This window comes from Entelurus aequoreus, linkage group LG05 (genome assembly GCF_033978785.1).
Source record: "Entelurus aequoreus isolate RoL-2023_Sb linkage group LG05, RoL_Eaeq_v1.1, whole genome shotgun sequence".
NCBI lineage: Eukaryota > Metazoa > Chordata > Actinopteri > Syngnathiformes > Syngnathidae > Entelurus > Entelurus aequoreus.
Genome location: NC_084735.1, coordinates 49,459,292 through 49,482,568, shown reverse-complemented (window position 1 = coordinate 49,482,568; position 23,277 = coordinate 49,459,292). Strand labels below are relative to the sequence as shown.

General features: G+C 37.3%; 1 protein-coding gene across 3 annotated transcripts in view; it reads left to right on the top strand.

The window, feature by feature from the left end:
- Positions 1 to 23,277, top strand: part of LOC133650717 (roundabout homolog 2-like) — a 240,172-nt gene that overhangs the window by 98,229 nt on the left and 118,666 nt on the right. For all 3 annotated transcript variants that reach the window (XM_062048300.1, XM_062048299.1, XM_062048301.1), the window contains exons 5-6: positions 3,243 to 3,381; positions 13,650 to 13,777. In XM_062048300.1, coding sequence (XP_061904284.1) covers positions 3,243 to 3,381; positions 13,650 to 13,777 — 267 coding nt within the window. The remainder of the gene's footprint in view (positions 1 to 3,242; positions 3,382 to 13,649; positions 13,778 to 23,277) is intronic.

Sequence of the window (23,277 nt, the reverse complement as noted above, 5' to 3'; positions counted from 1 at the left end):
TGGCTCTGTCAACATTTGATTTAAAAAATGTAAAAGATCAAGGCAAGGACACAAAATTAACTTTTTCGCCCATGCATTTAATGCTTCATATTCATATTTATATTTGTGAGGATGTCTAATAATTTATCTAGCTTATAATTCATGCTGTGCATTTATTGCCTCATTTTATTATTTGTGAGGAGCCAAATTAATTTGTTCAGGCGATCATTTGCTACCTATTGCTGTCACAATGTGTTCTTGTGACTATAGCACAGCTGGCCAGTCGGTCTGACAGTAATAATGGCATCAGAGACGGTGGATGAATGGCTTAACTTTGGATCATGTGGTTGCTACCACATGGAGCTCTCCTGGGTTGTAATAATAAATTGAGTAATCAAACAAGAGTTTAAGTCTTTTGTATCCTTTTTGACAGCGCTGGCATGTTTAAATTTAAGATATTTTAAACCAAATATTACATACTTTTCACATGAAACTAATCTGGCTGTGAGCAGGCTACTGCATGAACACATTTTCACTACTTTATCTCCAGTCCCCTCGCCTGTTTTGGCCATGTACATGCTTCTTCTTTTTCACATTCTTCCTGATGCAGTGCAACTTATTTCTTATTTGTTCCTGTGTGCGATGCTCTGACTCCACAGCATTGAAAGCCTTGCACACTTTAGCCCACGCAACCCTCTTTTGTCTTCTAGAAACACGAGAGTACAGCATGCCACATAATAGATTTTGTCACGCCTTAACTTAAGCAAGAAGCACCTCCTACTCCCTGTGGCTGAATTCCTTCATTTTTTCCTTCAATTTCTCTGTCTTGTTCATTATCTTCGAGTTTTCTGATTGTGCAGACTGTGGGACGGCAGGCGCATGGCTAATTTAAATATGATTTACGTATTTAAATGGTGGCGTGGACAAAGAGAGGCCAGCCAATCCAATGTGTGTGCTCAATTCCACATTGTTTGGGATGTAAAAAAGAAATGTGTGCGCACACTTTGATACACTTGAAATTGTTTGTGCATACAAAGTGAAATGATGCAATATGTTACCGCATATGTCAGCAGCCAAATTAGGAGACGTTTTAACCCGTCTTGAATTTGTTCCATAATCATTTATATACAAAATAATATATTGTGATATTTATCGTTATTGAAAGAGGCTGCAATATACATTTTGATATAGCTTTTAGGCCATGTCACCCACCCCTAATTTAAATCTACACATAATTACTGCATCCGGAAAAGTATGTACTGACGCTATAGTGATTTAAACATAAACGTGTGTTTTGTCTCTAAATTCGTTCTACTACTGTGCATTATTGAAAATGTCATGTAAATCCTTATGTATTTATCCACCTGCACCTTTTTAAAAAGAAGCAAAATACTTGCACCATTACAATAATCTAACTCAACTAATTGTAACGGAATTGATATGGTAATGATGAAAAAATATTATTGAATAGATTTCAGAAACCTTTAACATATATCAACAACTTGTTGTTTCCAACAGGCAAATTCCCCAACAGGCTTATGGCCACGACCTCCACTATTCAAATGTGAGGCATTATTTGTAATCTAGTATTAACTTTGACCCACTCAGAGGTGATGCAGACGCTGGCTCAGTAGGTTAGTAGCTGCATAAGCTAGTTGCCGCTCTGTGACCAAAGCGCCGCTAAAAGTAGTTCCCCTGCATTAGTTCTAATGATAACACTGGTTAACACTAAAACGTGGTTGTTATGCAGGACACCTCATCTAAATTGAATATTGTTGGCGGGTTCTGGTTGTTTTTAGAGGGCTTTATCCATGGCAACTTTGTTAGTTAGTCGTATATTAAAAATCAGAACGCATAAAAAACTGAAAAACATACAGTCGTGGTCAAAACTTTACATGCACTTATAAAGAACATAATGGCTGTCTTGAGTTTCCAATAATTTCTACAACTCTAATTTTTTTGTGATAGAGTGATTGGAGCACATACTTGTTGGTCACAAAAAACATTCATGAAGTTTGGTTCTTTTATGAATTTATTATGGGTCTACTGAAAATGTGACCAAATCTACTGGGTCAAAAGTATACATACAGCAACATACATTATCAATTATCTGACCACAGAACTTTCCTCCGGAAGGTCTTATCTTTGTCCATGTGATGTCAGATGAAACAAAAATGTAGCTGTTTGGCCACAATACCCAGCAATATGTTTGGAGAAGAAAAGGCCTTTAATCACAGGACCACCATTCCTACCGTCAAGCATGGTGGTGGTAGTATTATGCTCTGGGCCTGTTTTGCTGCCAATAGAACTGGTACTTTACAGAGAATAAATGGGACAATGAAAAAGAAGGATTACCTCCAAATTCTTCAGGACAACCTAAAATCATCAGCCCGGCGGTTGGGTCTTGGGCGCAGTTGGATGTTCCAACAGGACAATGACCCCCAAACACACGTCAAAAGTGGTAAAGGAATGGCTGAATCAGGTTAGAATTAAGGTTTTAGAATGGCCTTTCCAATGTCTTGACTTAAACATGTGGACAATGCTGAAGAAACAAGTCCATGTCAGAAAGCCAACAAATTTAGCTGAACTGCACCAATTTTGTCAAGAGGAGTGGTCAAAAATTCAACCAGAATCTTGCCAGAAGCTTGTGGATGGCTACCAAAAGCGCCTTATTGCAGTGAAACTTGCCAAAAGACATATTAAGACAATATTAACATTGCTGTATGTATACTTTTGACCCAGCAGATTTGCTCACATTTTCAGTAGACCCATAATAAATGAATAAAAGAACCAAACTTCATGAATGTTTTTTGTGACCAACAAGTATAAGTATGTCCTCCAATCACTCTATCATAAAAAAACAAGAGTTGTAGAAAGTATTGGAAACTCAAGGCAGCCACGACATTATGTTCTTTACAAGTGTATGTAAACTTTTGACCACGCCTGTATGAGTTCTTGTCTCACTAGAGATTGTAAATGATAGGCAAAATAAAAAAGTGTAATTCACTGATAAATGTCCATTTGAAGCCATTTAACAATTCTAATGCGCTAACTAAAATTGTTCAAATATTGTTATCACAAACAAAACAAAAAACCTAGGAGGATAGCACAACAAACGTGGGTTAATTATGCAAGTCAAAAAAGAGCATTATTTAAATTAAAAAAATCAAGTATTTGTGTTTGCACCTGTGCCTAATGTTCAGTTCGTATCCTGCTCAGCAGTGTTTAACTGATGAATAATCATCTCCTGTTCACCTGTGCAGAGAGGCCGGTGTTCACCAAGCAGCCGGTGAACCAGGTGGTGTTGGCAGACGATACAGTGGACTTCTTCTGCGAGGTACATGGAGATCCAACTCCGACTGTCCGCTGGCGAGTAGAGGAAGGGGAGTTACCTCGGGGCAGGTACAATATAAAATGGTCATTTTACCTGCAACACTTAGTCCATGTGGCATCATCGCTACCAGCACACAAGTCATTTCCAGCAACATTTGAATAAATGAACAGCTTCCAGGTTTAAAGCAACATTTGGAAAAAAATTATTGTTATTACAGAAGTTAGTAACGTATCGATTATTATATCACACCCAGCCTTACAATCTACACATTAGAACAGGAGTGTCCAAACCTCTTCCACCAATGACCGCATGTAGAAAAAGGAAGATGCAGGGGCCCATTTTGATACACTTTATTGTATGTTAGCATTTAAGACAGTTAGCAATTAGCGCTTAAATTGCCAGCGACAGATTACAATCACTAACTGCAAGCTAGGAACTAGCGCGCTAGTTGCCAGCGAGCTAATAGTGGCACTAGCAGCTACATAGCCAGTAACGTCCTGGTTCCCAGCTAGTGATTAACGCTGTAGTTGCCAGCTAACCATTAGCAGTGCTAGCGATAAGCGGTGCGAGCTAATAACTGCACTAGCGACTAATGAAGCTAGCGATAAGTGGCACGAGCATTTAGCAGCGCTGGTGTTTAGCAGCGCTAGCGTTTCGCGGCACTAGCTACCAGCTAACTAATAGCAGCGCTATACTATCTTTCAATATCTTAGTAAAGTATATACTAATAAATTAGTATACTAGCAGTAGAGACTGACCAATATTTGGTATTTTCACATATATTAGTAATGGCCTTTTTTATCAGTATGTGTCTTTCTTTAAATGTTTATTTTTTTATTTAAATTTTTAAATGTTTAATTATTTTACAACTACATCAGAACTCCATCAGCAGATTAAATATATACACATATCCATCCATCCATTTTCAGAATCAGAATCAGAATCAGAATCAGAATAGTTTTATTGCCATTGTTTGAGAACGGGTTCACAAACTAGGAATTTTTCTTGGTGCAAACGTGCGACATAAAACACATATAACACATATTTGGTATAAAAAGAGCTGTGACTGAGCTATCAGATAGACTTAGAAGGGATTCAAGGAATTCAAGGAGCTGCTGTTAGGAGTTCTTGTTCATTTGCCTGATGGCCGAGGGGAAAAAAACTGTTCAGGTGGCGGGAGGTGTGGGTCTGGATGGAGCGTAGTCTCCTGCCTGAGGGGAGAGGGGAGAATAGTGTGTGTCCAGGGTGAGAAGAGTCAGCTGTGATCCGACCCACACGCCTCCTGGTCCTGGAGGAGAACAAGTCCTGGAGGGATGGGAGCTTGCAGCCAATCACCTTCTCCGCAGCACGTACGACGCGTTGCAGTCTATTCTTATCCTGGACTGTGGCGCCGGGGAACCACACTGTGATGGAGGAGGTCAGGATGGACTCTATGATGGCTGAGTAAAACTGCACTAGCATCTCGGTCGGCACCTTAAGTTTCCTCAGCTGCCGCAGGAAGTACATCCTCTGCTGGGCCTTCTTGATGAGGGAGCTGATGGTCAGCTCCCACTTGAGGTCCTGGGTGATGGTGGTGCCCAAGAAACGGAAGGAGTCCACAATGGGGACGGGGGTGGGAGAGTCAATCAGGGTGAGGGGGGATGGTGGGGCTGTGACTTTCCTGAAGTCCATGATCATCTCCACTGTTTTCTGGGCGTTCAGTTCCAGGTTGTTGAGGCTGCACCAGGACGTCAGCCGGTCCACCTCTCTCCTGTAGGCGGACTCATCGCCAATCGAGATGAGCCCGATGAGGGTGGTGTCATCCGCAAACTTGAGCAGTTTTACGGATTGGTGACTGGAGGTGCAGCAGTTTGTATACAGGGAGAAGAGCCAGGGGGAGAGTACACAGCCCTGAGGAGTACCAGTGTTTGTGGTTCGACTGTCCGAGACAATCTTCCCCAGCCTTACGTGCTGTCTTCGGTCTGCCAGGAAGTCATTAATCCAACTGCAGAATGAGTCGGGCTCGCTGAGCTGGTAGAGCTTGTCTCTTAGCAGTCCAGGGAGGATGGTGTTGAAGGCAGAGCTGAAGTCCACAAACAGGATCCTAGCGTAGGTTCCTGGGGAGTCCAGATGCTCCAGGATGAAGTGGAGGGCCAGGTTCACTGCATCATCCACAGACCTGTTGGCTCTGTAGGCGAACTGCAGTGGGTCCAGGAGGGGGGCGGTGATGTCCTTGAGGTGGGGCAGGACCAAGCGTTCAAAGGACTTCATGACCACAGACGTCAGCGCGACCGGCTTGTAGTCATTTAGTCCTGTGATCCGTGCTTTCTTGGGGACAGGGACAATGGTAGAGGTCTTAAAGCAGGACGGCACGCGGCATAGCTCCAGAGAGGTGTTAAAAATGTCAGTGAAGACAGGAGCCAGCTGGTCCGCACAGTGTCTGAGAGTGGAGGGGGAGACACCATCCGGCCCGGGGGCCTTCCGCGTATTCAGCTTCAAGAACTGCCGGCATACATCCTCTTCTTTAATGGAGAGGGTCTTTACAGTCTTATTGTGTTTTTGGAGTCCTGTGATGTCATTGGAGTCCTTTGAGTCCTTTAACTCCTTTAATGATGTGCTGGCATTGGTGGGGAGGGTGATGGTGGGGGGAGCATGGCTTTGATGAGCTGAAGGCCGTTCATGACGACAGTAATGTGTGTTGAGGCCCTGAGCGAGAGTCCGGTCATTCAGGGCCTGGGGGGTTTTGGGCTTATAGTTCGTAAGGGCCCTTAGACCTCTCCAAACTGCCGCAGAATCATTGGAGCGGAACTGTTCCTGTAGACGGTTAGAGTACACAGATTTAGCTTTCTCCACTTCCCTGGTGAAGTGGTACTTCACTTCTCTGTATGTACTTCGGTCCCCGCTTCTCCACGCAGCCTCCTTCTTCTTGCGCAGCTGTCGGAGCTTGGGTGTGAACCAGGGCTTGTCGTTGTTATAACAAACCCTGGTGCGCGTTGGAATGATGCGCGCCTCATTGAACTGTATGTATGAGGTCACAGTGTCCGTATACTCGTCCAGATTGTTCGTGGCCGCTCCAATTCCCTCCCAGTCTGTCGTTTCCCAACAAGCACGCAACTCGTCCACAGACTCGGCGGTGAAACACTTAATGTTCCTCATAACAGGTTTAGCCAGTTTCAGTCTCTGTCTGTATGAAGGGATTAAGTGCACCATCACGTGATCTGATAGTCCAAGAGCAGCGCGCGGGACTGCATGAAAAGCCTTGCTCAATGTAGTGTAGCAGTGATCCAGCGTGTTCTCCTCTCTGGTTGGGCATTTAATAAACTGTCTATACTTTGGTAATTCCTGGCTCAAATTTCCCTTGTTAAAGTCACCAAGCACGATAACAAGAGAGTCAGGAAAAGACCGTTCCACATGTAAGATCTGTCCTGCGAGCGCGCGCTTAGCGTCACGCACGTCCGCACCGAGCGGGATGTAAACAGCCACGAGAATGAATGAAACAATCTCACGCGGTGAGTAAAAGGGCTTACAGTGGATGAATAAATATTCCAGAGAATATTTTCTACTGTGCCTCTCTGGGTTGCTGGGGTGCTGGAACCTATCCCAGCTGCATTTGGGCAGAAGGCGGGGTACACCCTGGACAAGTCGCCACCTCATCACATGTCCAACACAGATAGACAGACAACATTCACACACTAGGGCCAATTTGATGTTGCCAATCAACCTATCGCCAGGTGTATGTCTTTGGAGGTGGATGATACTAATTTTCAGTATTTAATAAATACTTAATAAATAACCAGCCCGTTTGCCCTGCTTGTGAAGAGTTACCTTTTTTTACACGGCTATGCCCCTCACCACATTTTCTATTCCTCGTACATCTCACTGTCCTCTCCCTTCAAGGTGAGCTGTGGTGTCCCACAGGGGAGCATTCTGGGACCATTGTTATTCTTGATGAATGACATGAAATCAGCATGTAACAGCAATTTGTTCCTGTTCGCAGACGATTCTGCGGTCCTGGCCTCGGACAGGGACAAATTGAAGGTTGAAAGTGCACTCAGCACCAAACTAAGTAATCTCTGTCTCTGGCTTTCGCAAAACAAACTGTCACTACACCTGGGTAAAACAGAGTCCATCCTATTTGGGTCCAAGCACAACCTAGGTAAATCCCTGGGCTTTAAGTTTAAAGCAGGTGATACCATAATCACCAGCAAAGACAAGGTAATTTACCTAGGTTGTATATTGGACAACACTCTCTCGAGTGAAAAAATGGCATTAAAAGCAATCACCAAGATCAATAATAAAACTAGATTTTTGGGCAGGATTTCTGCGTTTATCAACAGGGATAGACTTAAGACCCCTTCCGGTGCCCTCATACAGTGTCACCAGTATCTCCAAGCCCCTAAAAAGCAAACTTCCCAAAACAAGCTGGTGAGACTCCTGCTCATCCTCCCATACATGACTCACCTAACTCAAGCCCACTTTACCAATTTGGGATGGCTTAGAGTTGAGGAAAGAGTACACCAAATTGCAAGGTGCCTGGTATTCAAAATACTCAGAGAAACTGTCCCCAAGTACCTGTCAAACTATTTCACCAGAGTAAGTGATGCTCACAGGTACTACACAAGAGGGAGTTCCTCAGACCTCGTCCCCCCCAAATTCAAGACTCCCATGGGAAAAAAATGCATTCTACTATTTTGCCACCACACAGTGGAATGCACTACCAAAAGACCTTAAAATTCGAACTTCCCTACTAAATTTTAAAATTGCCATAAAATCATGGCTCAGCTCAACCTCTACCTGATCTGAACCAAAATTGATCCCCAGCAACTTTCCAAAGCATCAAACAGAGTATATATATTTTCTCATTCTGTTTTGCATATATTGTTTTTCAAATCACCTGACATGTATACTGTGTATATGTACATACTTTATCCATTTTTTTAGCGTCATTTTTTATATACATTTTATATTTTTTATATATAACTTTTATTATTGAATGTATCAAATGTGATGAATATTTAATGAACCACAATGGAAACAAGCCTTTTGGCTTTTTGTGCCATCCATTTGCCTTTTTAAAGCATTACATGGATTCAATTCTTTAAGATGTCAATGAACTTTTCAATCAAATAATCAATCACTCTTCTGCGTAGCTTTCAAAACGTTCTTAAAAAAAAAAAAAAAAAAATATATATATATATATATATATATATATATATATATATATATATATATATATATATATATATATATATATATATATATATATATATATATATATATATATATATATATATTATATTATATTAGGTAAATCATATTTTTCATGTAGATGCTCATGTTTGCTGTTTTTATGACATCCTGGAAGAATTTATGTCTACCAGTTTGAAAAATGTCTCATCTATAAGCTGCACATAGGAGCCTAAAATTGATTGTAATTAAATGTCCACAATATTTCAGAATTCCTCATAAGGAACGCTTACAATGTATTAAATCCATAAACTGCTCCAAAATTATATAAAATTGAGTAGATGCTGAGTTATTGTGATGTAGAGAAATCCCATTTTTTTACCAATTTTCCCAGGAGATTTCCCATATTTTGAAATGCAATGTTAATTCTCTTCTGACACACCGCATTAGACACACATTATAAAGGTGTTTTCTGAAATTCCTTGATGTTGTTATTTGTGCCGCACTAAACATTATGTCGCTACTGGTCGGACGTTTCCTCAAAATTAATGTTGAAAAAAACAACTTAAAGTATTGTCCAGCTGTTTACTGATGTATACCATTCATGTTTAAGTATTTTTTTTTTTACTGCAGATGAACATCGGCTTCAAATATGACTACTAATATTCGGTTTCGGCCCTGAAAAAAACATACCAATCGATGTCTATTAAGTAGGGGATACCTGCTTCCTCTCTCCATAAACGTTAAAGACTCCTGTACAAACCCCGTTTCCATATGAGTTGGGAAATTGTGTTAGATGTAAATATAAACGGAATACAATGATTTGCAAATACTTTTCAACCCATATTCAATTGAATGCACTACAAAGACAAGATATTTGATGTTCAAACTCATAAACTTTATTTTGTTTTTACAAATAATAATTAACTTAGAATTTCATGGCTGCAACACGTGCCAAAGTAGTTGGGAAAGGGCATGTTCACCAGTGTGTTACATGGCCTTTCCTTTTAACAACACTCAGTAAACGTCTGGGAACTGAGGAGACACATTTTTTAAGCTTCTCAGGTGGAATTCTTTCCCATTCTTGCTTGATGTACATCTCAAGTTGTTCAACAGTCTGGGGTCTCCGTTGTGGTATTTTAGGCTTCATAATGCGCCACACATTTTCAATGGGAGACAGGTCTGGACTACAGGCAGGCCAGTCTAGTACCCGCACTCTTTTACTATGAAGCCACGTTGATTTAACACGTGGCTTGGCATTTTCTTGCTGAAATAAGCAGGGGCGTCCATGGTAACGTTGCTTGGATGGCAACATATGTTGCTCCAAAACCTGTATGTACCTTTCAGCATTAATGGCGCCTTCACAGATGTGTAAGTTACCCATCTCTTGGGCACTAATACACCCCCATACCATCACACATGCTGGCTTTTATACTTTGCGCCTATAACAATCCGGATGGTTCTTTTCCTTTTTGGTCCGGAGGACACGACGTCCACAGTTTCCAAAAACAATTTGAAATGTGGACTCGTCAGACCACAGAACACTTTTCCACTTTGTATCAGTCCATCTTAGATGAGCTCAGGCCCAGCAAAGCCGACGGCGTTTCTGGGTGTTGTTGATAAACGGTTTTCGCCTTGCATAGGAGAGTTTTAACTTGCACTTACAGATGTAGTGACCAACTGTAGTTACTGACAGTGGGTTTCTGAAGTGTTCCTGAGCCCATGTGGTGATATCCTTTACACACTGATGTCACTTGTTGATGCAGTACAGCCTGAGGGATCGAAGGTCACAGGCTTAGCTGCTTATGTGCAGTGATTTCTCCAGATTCTCTGAACCCTTTGATGATATTACGGACCATAGTTGGTGAAATCCCTAAATTCCTTGCAATAGCTGGTTGAGAAAGGTTTTTCTTAAACTGTTCAACAATTTGCTCACGCATATGTTGACAAAGTGGTGACCCTCGCCCCATCCTTGTTTGTGAATGACTGAGCATTTCATGGAATCTACTTTTATACCCAATCATGGCACCCACCTGTTCCCAATTTGCCTGTTCACCTGTGGGGTGTTCCAAATAAGTGTTTGATGAGCATTCCTCAACTTTATCAGTATTTATTGCCACCTTTCCCAACTTCTTTGTCACGTGTTGCTGGCATCAAATTCTAAAGGTAATGATTATTTTCAAAAAAAAAAAAGTTTATCAGTTTGAACATCAAATATGTTGTCTTTGTAGCATATTCAACTAAATATGGGTTGAAAATGATTTGCAAATCATTGTATTCCGTTTATATTTACATCTAACACAATTTCCCCACTCATATGGAAACGGGGTTTGTACATTACCCCTGCACTGAAGTACATTAGTAGTTGACTGTTTGCAAAATCTAACAAATCAGATTCAACTATGAAATAGGTCTGGGCTGAGTAAATGAAAATGAACTTGATAACTTTAAGTGTGTTTATGCAATAGCAGACTTAAATCAACAGAGTGAATCATCTTGGCAGTCATCTACAATCTTTGTTTCTGTGGGCAAAGGCGGGACCGCTAGCTTACACACACAGGATGCACGTACAGAGCCCCACTAGTCATGACTCGCTAATGAGAAGCACCGCAAAGTAACACAAATTAGGAAGATAAAAGATGATTGCAGAGCCAAAATTTTGGTTTGGAAATATTTTGGCTTTGTACAAGTGAGCAAGACGAGCCCTCCAACACGAACAAACGAGCAAGAATGCCCAATTTGTTGAAAAGTGATGGCAACAATTGTAAATAATACTATTGATTAAGGTCTTGGGTTCGATTCCCGTGCTCATTGTCTTTCTGTGTGGAGTTTGCATGTTCTCCCCGTGACTGTGTAGGTTCTCTCCGGGTACTCCAGCTTCCTCCCACCTCCAAAGACATGCACCTGGGGATAGGTTGATTGGCAACACTAAATAGGCCCTAGTGTGTGAATGTTGTCGCGATTCTTATTTAATCAGATTCTAAATCGATTCTTAATTTTAAACAAAATAAACATTTTTTTTAGAATCAATACATTTTCTTAAATATGTTTTTAAGACATCGCAAGGCTTACTCATACATGTCATATGTCAGCAACCAAAATGAGTTTTGTAATCTGTGACCTGTTTTGTAAAGGTTTTATTATGATTTCTATACCAAATAATACAGTGCGAGAATCAGTTTCGATCGAGAATCGGGAATCGATTCTGGCTCATATCGTCACCCCAATATTGGAATAGGATCGAATAGGGAGGTGCCCAAAGATCCTTACTTCTATTATGATTATATAATTAATTAATTAATTTAGTCTTCAAATAATGCTGACGGTAATATCATTTATCGGCAATAACTTATAAAAATGCTTAGTTGAAGACAGCCCTACTGCGGTATTCTATCCTCCTTAAGCCATCTTGTTGACACCGTAGAGGAAAAGGGAGGGGAGATGTGATGGAATATTTTATTGTTGCCCAAATCTCTATGGAAATCTTGACACATTAACTATTTTCTTTTCAACTTCTACTTTTAACAATATGTAGACAGTAAAATAAGCATTTTGCATGCTTTTATTGTTGCCCAAATCTCTATGGAAATCTTGACACATTAACCATTTTCTTTTCAACTTCTACTTTTAACAATATGTAGACAGTAAAATAAGCATTTTGCATGCCTTCTTATAGTAGGGAAACATTCAGAAAAGTTAAAAACAGTACAGACCTTTTATGGTAGGTTTATTGTAACAGAGATACAATATAAAGACAAAAAAACAAAACAAAAAAGACTTTGGGCTAAAGTTATAGATGAATGTGTATTAAATAAGTATTGGTTTATTTACTAATGAGCAAACATTGTGACTGCAGCAGATCATTTATATGTCCATGAACCACACAAATCATTCCTGGCTCTTTAGTACTCATAACCTCAACTCATTTTGTGGGTAAAAGACACTGTCAAAGAGCTGTCAAAAGACATCAAGGACAAGATTGTAGGCCCGCACAAGATTACAATGGACTACAAGACCATCAGCGAGAAGCTTGTTGAAAGAAAAAAAACACTATTGCTATAATTATTCACAGATGGATTAAATGCAAGATAACAATCAATGGCCTGTCGAGCTTCCTAGTAGATTTCACATTTTGGTCCAAAATCTCAAGGGAAGTGCTGGTTTATGAATTCAAGGGAGTTGGGAGCACTGTCAGCGAAAAAAGGAATTGGTAACATACAGTACTTTGCTCTGATGGATTGACATCCTGCAGTGCCCTCATGGTCCCCCCTGAAGACACACCTACAGACCTGTCTGAAGTTAGACAATCAACACCTGAATGGCTCCCACAAGGCTTGGGAGAATGTTATATGGTCACACCATACCTAAAATTGGGCTTTTTGCCATCACCTCTACTGGTGTGATTGGAGGCAGTGAAATGTGAATATGAGCCCAACAATACCTCAAAGTCAAATACCTCTCTGTCAAACATGGGGGTGGAACAATCAGCTCTTTGGATCTTTTTCTGACCAAAATCTCTCCTGACATGTTTGCAAGCCTGCTGACCAACTACAGTACAACACACGTTTAAAACCAAGTAGTACGGCACATTTTCTGTTGGGATCAAATACATATTTCACTCAATCAATTACAAACTGTGATGAGGTGGCGACTTGTCCAGGGTGTACCCCGCCTTCTGCCCGAATGCAGCTGAGATAGGCTCCAGCACCCCCCGTGACCCCAAAAGGGACAAGCGGTAGAAAATGGATGGATGCAATTACAATTTAATTTACCACCTTTTTTGACATCATTTATCTGGATTTTTTTTTTTACATTATATCTCTTTGTTACAATAAACCTGCTTTAACAAATCTGTATTGTTCATATACAGTATTTTAAGGGGGTAAACTTATAAAATATAGGGGGATCAAATACTTATTTTCCCCGCTATATATTTGATACTGCAATGTTTTGTGAGTGTGAATGTTGTCTGTCTATCTGTGTTGGCCCTGCGATGAGGTGGCGACTTGTCCAGGGTGTACCCCGCTTACCGCCCGAATGCAGCTGAGATAGGCTCCAGCACCCCCCGCAACCCCGAAAGGGACAAGCGGTAGAAAATGGATGGATGGATGTTTTGACAGTTGTATGTTAGTATTTGGTGCTTCAGCTTCAGTGTTGACTTGTTTTCCAGATTTGACATTCGCGCTGACAACAGTCTGCGCCTGAGCCAGGTGCGAGCCGAGGACGAGGGCACTTACACGTGTGTGTCAGAGAACAGTGTGGGCAAAGCCGAGGCAGCAGCGACTCTGCAAGTGCATGGTAAGGCGTTGGCGAGTCCAGCATGTCAGACACACCTATTTAAAGAGAAACTGCTCTATTAATGCCTATCGTTCACAATCCTCTTGAGAGACAAGAAAACAAAAGGTGTTTGGAGGTTGTTTTTGCATTCTAATTTGTAATAGTCAACTTGCTCAGGCAAGGCAGCTAATGGAAGCAAACCATTCTGCCTCTAAATCACTTTAATTATGCATACAAAAACGCTAGCAATACTTAAATTACGTTCGTCGACAGTGTATGTACTGTAGTTGAAATAACATCCATGATGTGTTGCATGTATCATGATTAGAGATGTCCGATAATGGCTTTTTTGCCGATATCCGATATTCCAATATTGTCCAACTCTTAATTACAGATTCCAATATCAACCGATACCGATATATACAGTCGTGGAATTAACACATTATTATGCCTAATTTTGTTGTGATGCCCCGCTGGATGCATTAAACAATGTAACAAGGTTTTCCAAAATAAATCAACTCAAGTTATGGAAAAAATGCCAACATAGCACTGCCATATTTATTATTGAAGTCACAAAGTGCATTATTTTTAACAGCAGCTTGGAATTTGGTACATGCTCTCCCTGAGAGAGCATGAGGAGGTTGAGGTGGGCGGGGTTGGGGGGTTCAGGGTTGAGGTAGGTGGGGGGGTAGCGGGGGGTGTATATTGTAGCGTCCCGGAAGAGTTAGTGCTGCAAGGGGTTCTGGGTATTTGTTCTGTTGTGTTTATGTTGTGTTACGGTGCGGGTATTCTCCCGAAATGTGTTTGTCATTCTTGTTTGGTGTAGGTTCACGGTGTGGCGCATATTTGTAACAGTGTTAAAGTTGTTTATACGGTCACACTCAGTGTGACCTGTATGGCTGTTGACCAACTATGCCTTGCATTCACTTGTGTGTGTGAAAAGCCGTAGATATTAGTGATTGGGCCGGCACGCAAAGGCAGTGCCTTTAAGTTTTATTGGTGCTCTATTCTTTTCTGTACGTCCGTGTTCACAGCGGCGTTTTAAAAAGTCATAAATTTTACTATTTGAAACCGATACAGATAATTTCCGATATTACATTTTAAAGCATTTATCGGCCGATAATATCGGCAGTCCGATATTATCGGACATCCCTAATTATGATCAATTCTATAGTGACTCACTCGATAGACAGTTTTGCGTTTGGTCAAGCTGAAGCAATGTTTTCAGCACGAAAATTATGGGAGAAACGATTCCTCGAGTAATTCCAGTACCTTGATTACAAAGAAGATAGAGGATTGTTTTCTGCCTCGAGAAATCGTTTATTTAATGGTAAAGCTAAAAGTACTATATTATGGTGCGTTCCATTAACCTCGTAAGTTGGAAGTCAGAGTTGGGAATGATGTCATAGTTATGTAGGATTTCAAGATGGCCACATCCAGCAAAGCTATTTTTGCACTAGTCTTATTTGAATATAAACAACTTACCAAAAAAAATGACTGTCCTTCTGCAACCTTCAAACACGGTCTACGAATAGGAAACAGACAATATTGCTAATGATGTAGAACTTATAAAACACAGTAGAAAATTTAGTTTACACTAAAATACATCCTATACGGCTAATCTAGTTAAACAAAAAAATTGTCAGAAGCGCTAATAACGGATATTTCAGAAGTTTTTATTATTTTTTACACTCAGAGCAGCAATCTTTGAAGCCAAGTATTGCAAAGACTCTCCGACTTTCTGAGTGAAAATCGGACTTCAGGTGGCGCTTTCAGTTGAAATTTTTGACTAAGAGTTAAGCAAAATTCAAACTTCTCAGTACAAATGCAGCGCACCATTTTTGTTAATTAGCGGCCCAAAAACAGCCCAAAAACTGTGAACGACATAAATTTTTCCCCCACATATTTTTTCAATATGTTAAACTATGGAACAGTTTGAATGCGGAATTAAAATGATGTCCAACCTTGATTTTGTTTAAAACAATGATACAAAGACATGATTTTCAATATGTACAAAAATGAGAGTTTCTAACAATCACAAAGTGTTTACATTATTATTATTCTAATTATTTGGGGAGTTATTTACTTGTTATTGTTTGGTGTAACCATCAGTTATTGTACTTATGTACTGTAATATGTGGCAAAGAAAAGTGAGTAAAGTGTGTATAAGATTATTGATAATATATTGTAATAAGACCGGTCAATTTATAATTGTATAAAGTTATAATGATGATAAGAAAGCTAGTTACTTGATTTATAAAATAAAGGGTGGGAGTAAATAAGTTTCACTTCTTCCCACTCCTTTTTGGATATGAATAAAACTAACAATTATGTATTGTTTTCATTTTTTATGTGTTTTCATTGTGAAATATTTGCTTCTATTTTTGTCCTTTATGGAATATTATCACGATTATTTCCTTTTTTCATAATTTTTTATTTTGCTTTGTTTTTAACATGTTCAAAATAAACTACTACTACTACTGCTAACTTGTATAACATGTTAAGTATAGAGTATTAGAAACATTTATTCATGTAGAAAAAATATTACCTAACATCTTTGACGATCAAATCATGATCATAACAATCCACAATTATTGTTATTAATGCGTGAAACTGCTATTTTAACATGGAAGTGCAGCTCCTCCCCTCTAAATGTAAATGCTTCTGAAGCAGGAATACAAATTCTGTATTCCTACAAAATAGAAAATCTGGCAAAACACCAACACACTGCAGGTATTTTTTTAAATTGTAATTCTCTTTAAAAATGTGTTTATTTATTTCTGCTAAGCATAATATTTAAAAACATTTCATTAAAGCAAATTAATTGTCCAGTCATGGTATTAAAAACCTTAAAAATGATCTGTCTTGGGTACACTTATTAATGCCGAAAAATTATATATTTCTGCGATTAATCGCAATTAATTTTGAGTTAACTGAAGAAAATTATGTTATGTTATCACTGCACCTTAACCGTAATCTGAACACGGAAGTTAAGCACCACCCACTTCTGTACGACACGCGCAGCAGGCCTTTGCTGTAAGGATGTTGCCTCATCTCACGGCGAAAAATAGTCCTTTCTTGTCGGAAGAACAACTTGCCATGGCTTTCAACTTGATATTTCCATAAAATAGACTTTATTTTGTTCATTTTTGCTCACCTGTGTCTCATCAGTAGCAAGTGAACTGCAGCCAAGTTCCCCCTGCCACGACATGGTCCGAGTGCCAAAAAGGAAGTGTTTGCGTTAATCGCCTGTTAAAAAAATGTGTCCAGTGCCGTTATTGAAATATATAGTTTCCGCGTTATTTCTTCAACTATAAATTTCATATTAATATATATATATATATATATATATATATATATATATATATATATATATATATATATATATATATATATATATATATATATATATATATATATATATATATATAAAAATATATATATATATATATAATTATATGCTTTTGATATATATGGGCTACTATGATATATTAGGGCTGTCAGAAGTGATTAATCTTCATTCATAATAATTTTTTAATAATCACATGCATTAACGCGTGAAGGTTGACAGGCCTAATATATATATATATATATATATATATATATATATATATATATATATATATATATATATATATATATATATATATATATATATATATATATATGTATATATATATATATATGTATATATATATATATAATATTAGGGCTGTCAACCTTAACACGTTAATGCATGTGATTTTTATATATATATATATATATATATATATATATATATATATATATATATATATATATATATATATATATATATATATATATATATATATATATATATAATATTAGGGCTGTCAACCTTAACACGTTAATGCATGTGATTAATATATATATATATATATATATATATATATATATATATATATATATATATATATATATATAGTATATATATACTGTATATATATATATATATATATAGTTATATATATATATATATAGTTATATATATATATATATAGTTATATATATATATATATATATATATATATATATATATATATATATATATATATAAATATATATGGTAAATGGTAAATGGGTTGTACTTGTATAGCGCTTTTCTACCTTTTTTTAAGGAACTCAAAGCGCTTTGACACTATTTTCCACATTCACCCATTCACACACACACATTCACACATTCACACACTGATGTTTTTTATATAACTATATATATATATATGTATGTGTATATATATATATATATATATATATATATATATATATATATATATATATATATATATATATATATATATATATATATATATATATATATATATATAGGTATATATATATATACATATATATATATATATACATATATACATATATGTATTATATTGTACATATATATATATATATATATGTATATATATACATATAGATGTATACATAGTATTAGGGCTGCCAACCTTAACATGTTAATGCATGTGATTAATATATATATATATATATATATATATATATATATATATATATATATATATATATATATATATATATATATATATATATATATATATATATATATATATATGTATATATATATGTATATATATATATATATATGTATATATATATATATATATATATATATATATATATATATATATATATATATATATATATATATATATATATATATATATATACATATATATATAAATGTGTATATACATACATATATATATATAATGTATATGTGTGTCATGGGTTACTATTTGCTTGCATAAGTAAAATTTGCTAAAGAAAATACCCCAATATTTGGGTACAAATGCAATTTAGTAGTCAGAATGTCATACAGGAAAGTGTTTTAAATATTTGACTGAACTGCAAGTCAATGATTTGCTCAAAACTTGGTAAAAATATGTACAGTAAAAATTAGGTGCACATTTTGAAAGTCTTAGCACTTTGCAAAAATCTTGCAAACAAGGTACAGTTACTAATTGATGATGTAGTCACTCATCAGCAACTTAAGACCGTGCACCATTTATTCTTATTTAGTTTAAACAGTTGTTTAAACAAACAAGCTTGTTTACTATTTCAGATGACAATGCTGATGTCTTTTTTGGTTCAATGCGACCCCGGCTCATTGTGATTACTTACAGATGTCCAACGTTCACCAGGAAGCAAAATACCATCACATTCAGTCTGTAGTTGCAAGTTGATGCTCTTGTTTGTGTAGTAAAGTTGTTTTATCATTGCTGTAATTGTGCCTCGTCAAGGTACGACAGATCATCTGTGGTAATATGAATCTTCTTGCAGGACTTGCTCTTCACAGATGTTAGATGTTCTGCATGTGGTGGCTGTCCGTTTAGCAAAGGCATACAGTATATGTTTAACTTAACTCTGCTGCTTTTGTTGACGACATTGAATCAGTAAACTTTGCCATATTAGCGTTTTCCTCTGCTTGTTGTGGCTGTAGCTAGCATTCATGCTAGCATGTAGCTATCGGCGCAGCAGCACCAGCGGACGGTCACTGCTCTGCTGGCATAAATAACATTTGCTAATGAAAATACCCCAATATTTGGGTACAAATCTAATTTAGTAGTCAGAATGTCATACAGGAAAACATTTTAAATGTTTTATAGAACTGCAAGTAATTGATTTGCTCAAAACTTGGTGAAAATATGTACAGTAAAATTGAGTGCACATTTTGAAAGTATTTGCTGTTTGCAAGAATCTTGCATTATTGATGCATTGAATCTTGCAAACAAGGTACAGTTACTAATGTAGTAAATGCACTCGTAAGCACACACACACACACACACACACACACACACACACACACACACACACACACACACATATAGCTTAGCGCCACAGCTAAGATAGCTTGTGCTCTCCTCTTCCCTCCTCCTTCCTCCGCGCTAACCCAGCTGACACATAACGTTAAAAGAATGATAGCTAATGGTTCTCCCATTGCAAGTTAAAACCAAACCGAGAACTAACATTTAGAGAATATTAGAATTCACGCCGCAGAACTGTCTGTATTATTGTATTTAACATATGTCAGTAATTGATAATTGGACATTTGCCCATCAATTCATGAAACGTCCACGTTCTAATAGTGATGCATTGAAGAATCGATCACCTCTAATTGAAATATAATAAAGTATAGCGCCGTTAATCACTAATCGATTACTACCTAGCAGCTAGCACTGCTAATCGCATAATAGCTAGCTGGCGATTTGATTAATAATCGCGAGCTAAAGTGAATATAATCAAATTTTATATTTATGTTTTTACAGTATTTTAAACATGCTATTATTGATCTCAAGCGACAGCATTATTTCTAAACTTCATTGTGTTGGATTATTGTTACCGTGTATTAAAAGCCATTTAAAATTTGTGAAAAAAGTGAGGAAATATAAAAAAAATATTTAAAAAATGTCTAAATCAAACAAATATTTCAAGACTCCTTTGCGAACCCCTTTTTAAAGACCTCTGACGAGATTACACAATAAGTAAAAGCGATGACAATAATATTACAGCAACGGTTGGTAACAGGGTTTCTTCAGGATGTAATGAAAGATATTTTAATATGTTTTTGGCTGTGTTTTTTTTGCACTTAGTGATTATTGTGCTGTGATGCCACAAACACGTTAACATTTGAGTCACCACACTTCTACTGTGTTAGTGTTCCATTTCGTAAGTATGCTTCACAGGGATTTAAGTTATGTTGAATGCTGTAATCAAATGTTGAGAATGTGTGCCAGGAGATATTACACCAAAAGACGTATTGTGTCTCCATGGTTAAAACACACCGTATTCTGCCGCCGGTTACAGACAGCTCCCTGTGACTGTATGAGAGATGAGGAGACATTAAGTTCCTTTTCAAGTCTCAATTCGTCATGCCTCTGGAGAGAGTGACGAGATCAAAAAGCATTGAAATTGCATTAAAATAAAGTCAGTCCCTTAAAGAGACGCACACACTCGGGTGAGAAGTGATGATAAAAGGGAATTTTTAAAGCACTTTGGAACAATTGAATCTTTGAACAGGCCCTTCAGTTTTTATGCATGTCTATGATGCCTGTCGACACAAAACCATAAAACTACATCCACATGCATGCTATTCTTGTTTATTCAGGGTGTAACAGTACATCTATTACTAATTGGAGTTTTTGGTACGGGACCTTTGGGAGAGACGCACCAATTTCCCACGAGGTACAAATTAAAATTTAAGGACAGAAGGTGTGCCTCACATCACACATCTACTCGGTAAACAAGCCTTTGAATTATGTAAATGGTGGATAAGACAAAATCAGTGTGCTGCAGATGACAAATGTCGATTCAAGCTGGAATTATTAATTTCATAAAAGTTTAAAGGTTACTGTTGCACTTGTTTGTGTCACATATTCTTTAAAAGAAAAGGGTGTCCATTTTTTGCCCAAAGCTAGTTGTTTTATTGAGCTTCTGTATATTCTCAAACTAAAATGAATTCATTATTAATGAGGTATAATATTAGATGTTGATTTGCTTCGTCACTAATAACACAAGCCTAAGATGTGGACGTTTTGTTCAGATAGTTAAGCATGCATTGGTTTGGTTTTAACATCGTAAATCTACAAAAGTACAAACAGTTTAGATTGTTCTATATGTGGCCCCCAGTGGGGAAAGTATACATATTATTATTATATATTATAATTATAATTAAGTTCTTTATTAATGTATGTATTATATATTTATTATATGTGTACTGTATTTATGACATGTGTTTTCTTTTTAAATTTGTATTATCTAGCCAGCAGTTGGCAGTTTTTCATGTTTCGAATACAGTGATACCTTGGGATATGAGTGCGCTAGCTTCTGAATTTTTTGGGATACGATTCGGCTAATTGTTATGTTTAAGGTTACGAGCAAAAATGGGGGTTACAAGCCTACCCACCGCTAGTTGGTGTAGCAAATATCACAGTGAACCCCGTAAGAGCTGACCAAAACATCCACTTTTACTCGCTAGCATTAGCTTATAGCTAGAGATCAAAATAGCTTTGTTTTTCCAGCCACTGAAAGAAGAAAGTGAGTGTGAAGGACAGTGCTGAGAAGTGGATGAGATTTATTGAATTAAAGAAATAAATCAGCAAAAACATGACCATGTGTGTAGCTAGATAAGTTGGTGCAGCTGTTGGAGGGCATCACTGCTAGTCAGCACCATACTCAAGCAGAATGAGTGGATAACGCTAGCTAAGGATGCTAAAATATTATCTAAATGGCAGACACCTATTCATGAAAATATGGATAAGCTGCAGATGGTGTGTTTGACGGAGAAGCAGCTGGAAGGGGTAACGTAGAAGTCCACTCCCCATGGTAAATGCTGTACATTATTAGTATATTACTTCATAAAACTACTGTAGTAGTTTGTAGTACATTATATTGTATTGTTTTTGATACATTATTTCAAATCTTAATGTTGGTTTTTATTTTTTTAAAGCATGTTACAAATGTTAAAATGGTGCTGTTCTGGGTGGGCCAAGCCCCAATGAAATCGATTTCAATTCATTTCAATGGGCAAAGCGGTTTCATAATTGAGTTGTTCAAAGTACGAGCTGTGTCACAAAACCAATTAAACTCATATCCCGAGGCATTTTCAAAATCTTTAAGTTTAAGATGTTGTGTGTCGTGCATTGCGTTCCCCTACTGTACCAAAAATTAACTGAATCGTGACCTTAAAAACCGAGATACATAGCAAACCATGATAATGGCGTACCGTTGCACCTTTAATGTGTATTCTTACACACGCAATAAATGCATGAAACAAATGTGCTTTTGTTGCTAAATGAAGTAGCAGTAGCAGCTGCTTTGACATGGACCATTGCATACAGCTGTAGAACTAAAAATAAATGTAATACCACATGTAATAAAACATGCATACATTTGTGCTTTGAAGCAAACTAAATTGTTCTGTTGCCGTTATTTTTTAGAAAACAACCAACAACATAATATGTGGCAACTAGTTTTAAAACACAAATCAGAATTGCAAAGGACTCCCTTTGGGATTCCTTTACAAAGGGACTTGCAGTCCCTAAAAAAAACTTACAATAATAAACTGTTTTGAATGTTCTAAGGCGCTATTCACAATGTTATTCTTGGTGCAATTCTGATTTTATGCATGTATCAATCAAGTTTTTAGACTGTTTTTTTTGCGACAGGCCAGTACACATTTTGCTATCATGTATTATTTAACATCCACATGCATCAGAAGCTCATCATGTCTCTCATTTTGCTCTCCACCCTTTTGCTTCCATCCATCACAGTTGGCTCATTCAGTAAGTATTTCATTCCATACCATCTTTCAGTGGATGTGTCTGTTTGTACGTGTGTGAGATGTTTTGGAACGCTGTAATTACTACCATTGCTTTTTTTTAAATACTAGGTTAAGAATGTATTCAGTAAGTTGTGTTTAAATTTGCCACAATTGTGCTTTAGTTGAAGTTTACAGTACAGTGCATCAATTGAAT